Below are 9131 nucleotides of genomic sequence, written 5' to 3' on the forward strand. Positions count from 1 at the left end.
GAAAATTGAGTTGTTGAAGGTTGTTTTGAAATTAGCCAACAGTTGTTGGGTGTTTGCCTATGGTTATGTCATGTATGATCAATATGCACCATGATGACCCCTGCAAATATCGCTACCTCACACTGTTTACACTTCTATGTAATCTAATTTGTCATGTTGACTGTTATCTGATGTTTGTTTCTCTTTAAAAAATCACAACTTTGGGTACTAAAATAATTTTACTCCAGTAAACTTGAGGTGCGAAATAAACTTTAAATTAAAGTTGATAATTCCACTGGGAATTATATCTGGATGCAGTGCAAACAGTCCAAATTACACAGAGTGTGTGTGTTTGTGTGTGTGTGTGTGTGTGTGTGTGTGTGTGTGTGTGTGTGTGTGTGTGTGTGTGTGTGTGTGTGTGTGTGGTCACGGAATCAATATTATAAGCCACGACGATTGCTATCAAAAGTAGGTCTAGTCCTAAATCCATAGATCTATGCCTCTAGTCCTAGATCCATAGATCTATGCTTAGATCTACCTTCTGTTTGATTTTCCTTTGTAATGAAAAGGGAGCAACGACACCGCCCTCTGCTGACGTCATTTCTAGTAATAACACAGGAACTAACCGGATCACCACTTTCAGTCTTGTACATATACGTCCGCGACAACAGTTTCACCCGAAAGTCCCCCAAAATACCCCCCCCCCCCCCCCCCCCCCGCCCAGGTACTGATTCAACTTTGTGTGTATAAACAAAAAGTAACATTAGGCCTAAATATGATCTCGAATAAGTTGCTCTTTTTCAGTGATTAATTATCAAGCGTTGCAATGCATCTCATATTATCAGCACAGTCCAGCCTTGATGCCAATTTTTAGCAGTTAAATAAAATAAAAATAAAAACAGTTTAATGAAACTTAATTAAAAAGTTAAAGTTAAAAAAGACAACAGGATAAATAATGTGCCATTTTATGCTGAGTTTCATATTTATTGCATTATAATAATGTGTAAAATAACAATAATAATGTATTAAATAATAATAACAATCACAATAATACACGAAAAATATAAAAAATCTATGCAAATGGTTATTGGTTACCACTGACCAGTTACATTTGAATAAACCATGGAAAGAAACAAACGACTAAAAAAAAAAAATAGACCGGGCGGATGAATACACCGGGGTTCACTTCCTTCCTCCTCCTATAATAAAAGCCGGTCCTCCTTTTCTAATCACCGGCATTTCAGAAACCACAGTCCACGCAGGGTTCGGTCGGTCTCAGAACACATATTATTAGTATTTTCTTGTCTAGTTTTTGTTTTTTACATTCACTTTGTTTACAAAATGCCAGGATTTTCCGACAGAGACCGCGGCAGGGACAGAGGGTAAGTGTTTTCTTATTTTCTCTTTCTTTTTTTCTTCGTCGTCGTATGACTTGCTAAAGGCCTATCCATACTTCGACCGAAACCGCCGTTTTCGGTCAAAAGGTCCTTTTCTACCATAAAATTATATCCCTCGGGACTTCTGAAAAGCATTGGACCGAACGAGAGTTCGGAAATTTGCACGTCGGAAAACACAACTCACCGAACATTTCGGTCGAAGTATGGAGAGGCCTTAAGAAATGGCTGACGAACGCCATTTGAATGAAAACAGCCGATCTTCAAGCTCACAGTGCCCCGTAAAGCGTCGCGTTGTGGGCTTGTAGCTCTGCCTTTTCAAACAGAACAGCTCGCGAGCTACCGTGTCGTTTTGCCGAAGTAACTCAATTTAACGTGTTTTCTTTACATGGTAACTATTTACAAAACCGACGTTTAAATGTATATGTTTGCATTGACAACAATGAGACTAATTCAATTTGTATTTGTGGCGTTATCTGAGGTCAGTTAACATCGTCTGAGGCCTCGTCTGGCCTCGTGTCGGCCCGGCCGGTGTTCTCTAGCATCAAAGCTAAATGCTAACTCGTCGCAGAGACTTTTCGCTCGACAAAAACGTCCAAGAAGAGTCTCCTCAAAGCCTTCTCTCGTTTTAAACCGTTATTTGTCGAGTGAAGGTCCTTTGTCCGATACATTTATGCCAACTCCAAATGACGACGACTATTGAAATGTTCTTTCTACTTGGCATGGCAATTATGTAATTGTGTAGACATGTATATTGAGTAATACATAATTTATGTTTAACAACAATTAAACTCCTTGAGGGCGTAAAATGAAACGAATGGACCCATAAAGGGCCCATTTGGTTTCATTTTGGTTTTCATTTTACGCTCATGAGTTACAAGTTCTACACGGAGTCCATTTGGTTACCCAACTCTACATAATTTGGCTGGGAGTGGGGGACCACCTGGGACCCCCTAAAGGGCCACTGGTTGAGAACCAACGAAGTTCTGGTGTTGACGCACTTGTATTTTTCACATTCTGTTCTATTGGGCCTCTATTGAGCTAACGTGCTAGCCTCGTGGCCGGCTAGCCGGCTTTGCGCCACGTGACTGCAAGAGTGCGGATACAAAATGCCGGCCAGTTTTTTTCCATTGTTCAACTGCTGGCTGGAAAGTATACGGCACTTTATATTATACCGACTGAATGACGCAATCTATGAGCCAGGTTGCGTTTTCCTGCTAGAGTTTAACACGGACTGATCTTACTGGCAGATTTCCTGGCAAATTTGAGAACTGATGGTATAATTTGATCAAGTTTCCTTGCATGTCTTCAAACTTTTACATTTCAAGGTCTTCCTTAACTCTGACAGTGTACTGTACAAATGGAACCACATGGATTTGGTTCCATTTGTATAATGTCACGAGTTACAGTCTTGGTAAGGGTCAATTTAGACCCCCCCCAAAGCAGATTTCTCAAAGTGGGTTCCAGGGACTCTGTGGGTTCCTTTAGGGAGGTCTTAATGGACCCATACAAGTCTAACTCTTGACAGTGTACAAATGGAACCAATTGTACAGTCAGAGTTAAGAGGAGACCTTGAAATGAAAAAGTTTGAGAAACACTGCCCTAAAGGAATCTAGAATCCACTTTGAGAACCACTGAATTATACTATAGTGGACACCTCGCACACATGACAACTTTAGGTACCAGATTATTGCCACATGTGATTGTAAAACACTATGTCCATGTTCTGCAGATATGGAGGTGGTCCTCCTCGCTTTGGTGGTGGAGGAGGCGGTCGTGGTGGAGGTGGCGGCGGCGGTAACAAGTATGGAAACCCAGGCGAACGTCTGCGAAAGAAGCACTGGAACCTCGACGACCTCCCCAAGTTCGAGAAGAACTTCTATCAGCAACATCCTGATGTGGCCCGGCGGGCACCGGTATGTATGGTGTGCTCTCACGTGTGGTCTGTCAGCCTAAGGGATGGTTACATAATGATGTAATGGCTGCTGTAACTCAACACGTGCAACTTGAGATATGTTAAGCTACCGTGTCCTAAACTGCCATGTGCTTTGTCAAAACTTTCACTTTTATGATTTCTTACATAACAGCAAGACGTGGAGGCGTACAGGAGAACCCATACTATTGCAGTGAAGGGAAGAGACTGCCCAAACCCAATCATGAAGTTCAACGAGGCTGCTTTCCCATGTAAGATAAAGATTGAGACATGCCATCTAACATATAATTTAGCGAATGTCTGAGTGTCTGAGTGTCTCAGCGTTTCTCCTCGGTGGCTGGAGCCATTGATCTGAAATCGCATCACCATCAGCATATGAACACACCTGACATAACTGTGAAGCCCGTTTGTCACTTTCACAAATCGTATGCTGTATAATAGCATTTTTATGGTGTATCTATATCTATGGTGTATCTATATCTATTTAGCCTACAGTACCTTTTGTGACCACACATGTTAAGGGAGGGGCGCTGTTGTTCAGGCCATGCACAATCACACAAAGGGGGACTGTGTGCGTGCGGGCCGGCGGGGGGAGGGGTGGGGGGGGGGGGGGGGACAGTATCTCTGGAGCCATTAAAAGAAACGGGTTTCTTACATTGATGCTCCTACATCATGCAAGCACCAGTTAAAGTTACTTTCCATCCCTCATATACTGTGTGCACAGTGCACATCCCATAACCCACACACTGCACATCATTTGGGAGCTCATATCTTTGAACGGGTAAGGGCTAGTATGTATAAAACAGAGTTTTGTTTTTCTCTATATATTGCACAAATCTTCCTTTTGGGTGCATGTACACATCTCATACCTCTGTAACCTAGTCTATGGTCATTCATCACACCAATTTCTGTATACTGATGCTGTAGGACATTTAATAACTGGCGTTTCAGCGCCCATTAGGTTAATGCTACACTTGATGTACTATTAATGGTACCATACTTGCATGTGTATTATAACTTTATTACCTTACTTGTATTCCATCTGGCTGTTGCACCAACAATTTCATTGCACATGTGACAAACGTCTTAAATCGTATTGAATTGATTTAAATTTTGCTTTCACCCGTACAGCCTATGTGATGGATGTGATCGGCAAACAGAACTGGAGTGAACCAACACCCATCCAAGCACAAGGGTGGCCTCTAGCGCTGAGTGGCAAGGATATGGTTGGCATTGCACAGACTGGCTCTGGGAAAACGCTTGCTGTAAGTTCATCCTGCATCACGTGCATGTTCTCTTTTGCTTAGACCTGGCATGCTTCAATCTGGTTTTAGTTTCTCTTATGCAACTATGATTATGCTCAAGTAACTACATTCTTTCCTCTGCAGTATCTGTTGCCAGCTATTGTTCACATCAACCACCAGCCATTTTTGGAACGTGGCGATGGTCCCATTGTAAGTAATACAAATTACACTATGATATGAATATAAGTTGTATGTAATTGTATTATGAAGTACCTAAACCCCACTTTCTCCTCTGCAGTGCTTGGTGCTGGCTCCCACCCGTGAGCTGGCGCAGCAGGTCCAGCAGGTGGCTGCTGAGTACGGTAGAGCTTCTCGTCTCAAGTCTACCTGCGTTTATGGAGGTGCACCCAAGGGACCCCAAATCCGTGATCTGGAAAGAGGTATGTTCCGTCACCATCTTGGGGCCTTTTATTGTTCCTCTTGGTGAAATCAACCAATTATAAAAAATGCTAAAAAGTTGGCTTTTGGGTTGATGGTAGACTTACTGTTATGGCATGTTCAAATGTCTGGTCCAGATTGTGTTCTTGTTCATTGAGTGTCATCAGTGTAGTCATTGCTTTCTCTTTTTTTGGTCCAGGTGTGGAGATATGCATTGCCACTCCGGGTAGGCTCATTGACTTCCTGGAAGCAGGAAAGACCAACCTTCGCAGATGCACATACCTTGTTCTGGATGAGGCTGACAGAATGCTTGACATGGGTTTTGAACCACAAATCCGGAAAATAGTGGACCAAATCAGAGTAAGATTTTCATGACTTCATTTTTTTTTTTTTTTTTTAGTTTTTTGCGTATGTTGTGAAATTCTTAGGTGGAAATGTCTATGTATTTAAGAACCGCTAATTTTATTGGCCCTGTATCCACAGCCTGACCGCCAGACATTGATGTGGAGTGCTACCTGGCCCAAAGAGGTCCGTCAGATGGCAGAAGACTTCCTAAGGGAATACGTCCAGATCAATATTGGAGCACTGCAGCTCAGTGCCAATCACAACATCCTGCAGATCGTTGATGTCTGTAATGATGGAGAGAAGGAGGACAAGTGAGTACATTTAAAAGTGACATCGGCTGCAAATTCTTTACTCGGCTGTTTGACACTGGTTATGGAGTCTTGTTATTGACACATTTTGTTTCATGTTTGCTGCAGACTGCTTCGCCTGCTGGAGGAGATCATGAGTGAGAAGGAGAACAAGACTATTATCTTTGTGGAAACCAAGAGGAAGTGTGATGAAATCACCAGGAGGATGAGGAGAGATGGGTATGTATTGCTGATTTGTTGTTCAGCATGTCCTAAATGGTAGTGCTGTAAAGTTATCTAGAAATGACAATTCCAATCTTTATTTTTAGATGGCCAGCAATGGGTATCCATGGAGATAAAAGCCAACAGGAAAGGGACTGGGTGCTCAATGGTAAGTTTGAGACTTTGTGTTAGGGCTTTAACATCTATATATCTTGGATATTCTGAGGTTTTAAATGGTTTGCTTTTGTTATTTCAGAGTTCAAGTTTGGGAAGGCTCCAATCCTCATCGCAACAGATGTTGCCTCCAGGGGTCTAGGTTAGTTTTTGTTTGATTAGTTTTTTAATATTGAATTTCAAAAGAAAGTATTTGCTTTCTTTAACTCTTCTGCTTCTTTCTGAGTTTCTCCCTGTACCTGAAGGAGCAGTCTGTGTGGCAGGGCCTTGGCATGACAAGCCCAGGTCTCCAGAGGGGGAAGGAGGATTCTTGGAGGTGTCCTGACTGGGGGAGACGCGGGTCCCCCAGTCATGCAGAGATACAGAGGTGACAGGGCCCCGGGTGCAGCATATCGTGCTGGCCTGCCTTTAAAAAAGGGGGTCTGCGATGGGGGCCACAGTTCCTCCCCCATACGCTCGTCTATGGCAATGGTTTGAACTGCTTCACACCCAGGCTTTTACCTAGCCCTGCCTGCATGTGTTTGGGCGCATGCACTCTACTGCTAGTTGAGTTGTGGAAGTTTTATTTCGTTTAGTCTGTTAAAGCATGGGTGATGTAAGTGTTGCAGTTTACCTAAACTTAATGTTGTAAGAGCAGTATGTCTGGTTGATCATGCCATCACCTCTGTAATGACATGGCTACTGGCGCTTCTGGTCACAGTGGAACGCGCAAGTCGGCCATGGACAAAATCCAAGCTCACACTCCTCCCTCGCCTGCGTTTCAAAGTCATGTCGAGACCTGCCAACGAGAGACATTTGATCACCTGAACTCTGGTTCTGGAAATATCTTGCCAGGATGAGAATGGGGATACACTATCTTTTTTCATTTTTAATTTTTTTCCCATAATGGGTCAAGACTAAGTGGCTCCTTTTTAGCCCTCCAAATTAGTACAGTTCCTAAGATCTTGGCAAGACGCTGCAGTGTGGCCTTAATAGCAAGCTTCTCATGAGTGCGTGACAAAGGGACCACAGTCCTTTGGGCATACGAAGAGGCACTAGACACATAGCGGCCCTACTGTGTATATGCAGCGCACCTGAGGGTGACTTGACATTATGTGGGGACATTTGCTGCAATGGGAACGGACTAGTGAATGCATACTCCAAAATGGTAAGACTTCTAATCGGTTCTTTATCGTTGTGGGTGGTTCAGCTGTATGGCTGAAGGTTGGGCTTCGGTTGTCCTCTGGATTGGAAGCAAATGGAGTGTGCATCGTTTCTCTCTTCCCACCGTAGTCTCCCCAGGGAAATGTTTTTGTTCAGGAGTTTTGTCTTAATGCAAATTCTTCACAGGATGACCCATCCAATCATTCCCGTTCTAACTTTACCTCTTGTTTCTGGCTGTTGTGGTGGCATTTTTTTCTTTATTGGTGTGCGTCTTTGTGCACGCTCCTGCTCACCCTGTTATGCCACGCCACAACACAATCCACAGATGTTGAAGATGTAAAATTTGTCATCAACTATGACTACCCAAACAACTCTGAGGACTATATCCACCGTATCGGCAGAACGGCACGTAGCCAAAAGACAGGCACGGCCTACACCTTCTTCACACCCAACAACATGAGGCAGGCCGGTGACCTGGTTGCTGTTCTCCGCGAGGCCAGCCAAGCCATCAACCCCAAGCTCCTCCAGATGGCTGAAGGCAGTGGAGGTAAATCCAATTGGTGAGATACAGGAACTGTGGTGTAAGCTGCAGATTTTTCTTTGTCTTTATTTTTTTTACCCCTCCTGTCTTTTGTTTTGATTTTGGTTCACCACAGTTAACTATCTCAAGTATCTCAAACTTCAGTGTTTTGTTGTCTTAACCATTATGCTGCAACCATGTTATCATTATCTCATCACGTCACTTATAATTTTCTTAAAGCATTTTCACACTTGTCTTTTCCAGGGCGTTCAAGGGGAGGCAGAGGTGGCGGGTATAGAGATGACCACCGTGACAGGTATTCCGGCGGCGGCAGGCGCGACTACGGTAGTTTTAGGGACAGGGATAGCAGTAGAGGCTTTGATAACGGACCAAAGAAAAGCTTTGGCGCAGGCTCACAGAATGGAGGCTACGGGGGTGGCAGCAGCAACGGCGGCGGCAACAACAGCTTCAACGGAGGCAGCTACAACGGAAATGGACAGTCAAACTTTGGTGCCAACCAAGGAAGCTCCTTTGGAGGCCAGAGCAACTTTCAGCCCCCCCAGCAGTTTGGTGGTGCCCAGAATGGCGCAAGCCATCCCCCTTTCCCCCCCTTCCCCCCCCAGGCACAGGCACCCCAGCAGCCACCACCACCGCCCATGATGCCATACCCAATGCCTCCTCAGTTCACACAGTAAAATTCGCACAGAGTAAAGTAATTTATTGCATATTGCTTTTTGTCTTTAAGTTCTATACCTGCAAATGTATTCCCCCCCCCCCTTTTTTTTTTAATCTTTATTTACATGACAGGGTTACAAAACCGGTCCAAACCTCTATTGAGTTCCTTGGAGGGTCTGCAGTGCAGCCATGTGTTGGTGCACATTTTTGTTATTACTTTTACTATTTGCTATTTAATTTGTTACATTCCTCTGTCAAGTTTAGTCATGTTTTGTACTAGGTAATTATATGTTTGGGTTTTTTCCACTTGTATCAATGAAGGTGATGTTAAAGACTGCATGGCCTCAAATAAAAATCCAAAAAGTTATTGGTTGTATTTATTTCTTAATCTGAAACTGGTGGTTGTCATTGTTTTATATTTTTTAGCATGTGGTTAAACTAAATGTATTTCATTACTGCTTATTACAAAAATATTGGCCCTTATAGCAGTGTTTCTCAACCTCTGTGCCGTGTGAAGGACTCTTAAAAACGTAATACTGCAAGAAAAGAAAATGGAGCATTGTTTCAAAAGTAATCAAATTACATAACATAAACTGTAAAACATTGGTCAAAATTGCTACACCGTATATGTAGGTGTGCCCTGGGATATTTTGGCTATGAAAAGTGCCCTGGTAGAAAAGGTTGAGAAACGGTTCTACAGTACCTCCTCTGACCAGAAGGTGTCATAGTGGTCTTAATATCTTACAGACTATACATGACTGGGTTCTGGCATTTATC

The 9131-nt window shown here is 43.3% G+C and overlaps 1 protein-coding gene across 2 annotated transcripts; it reads left to right on the forward strand.

Annotated features, from left to right (window-relative positions):
• Nucleotides 1–1224: 1224 nt before the first annotated feature.
• ddx5 (DEAD (Asp-Glu-Ala-Asp) box helicase 5) lies at nt 1225–8721 on the forward strand. 2 transcript variants are annotated; one of them, XM_080724972.1, is made up of 13 exons: nt 1225–1361; nt 3106–3289; nt 3461–3557; nt 4438–4571; nt 4695–4760; nt 4849–4990; nt 5188–5348; nt 5472–5644; nt 5750–5860; nt 5950–6011; nt 6099–6158; nt 7485–7706; nt 7944–8721. In XM_080724972.1, the coding sequence occupies exons 1-13, from the start codon at nt 1321–1323 to the stop codon at nt 8372–8374; spliced, it is 1884 nt and encodes a 627-aa protein (XP_080581098.1). In that variant the 5' UTR covers nt 1225–1320; the 3' UTR covers nt 8375–8721. The 2 variants fall into 2 exon arrangements, with proteins under 2 accessions (XP_080581098.1, XP_080581099.1); XM_080724973.1 differs by having other exon boundaries at nt 7485–7719; nt 7944–8113.
• Nucleotides 8722–9131: the final 410 nt, after the last annotated feature.

Source organism: Nannobrachium achirus (assembly GCF_963921795.1).
Source record: "Nannobrachium achirus genome assembly, chromosome: 4".
NCBI lineage: Eukaryota > Metazoa > Chordata > Actinopteri > Myctophiformes > Myctophidae > Nannobrachium > Nannobrachium achirus.

Coding starts and splice junctions, on each gene's coding strand:
- ddx5 (XM_080724972.1), top strand. CDS start 1,321: ATGCCAGGATTTTCCGACAGAGACCGCGGCAGGGACAGAGG. Junction 4,761..4,848: donor AACGTGGCGATGGTCCCATT/GTAAGTAATACA, acceptor TCTCCTCTGCAG/TGCTTGGTGCTGGCTCCCAC. Junction 5,349..5,471: donor AAATAGTGGACCAAATCAGA/GTAAGATTTTCA, acceptor CTGTATCCACAG/CCTGACCGCCAGACATTGAT.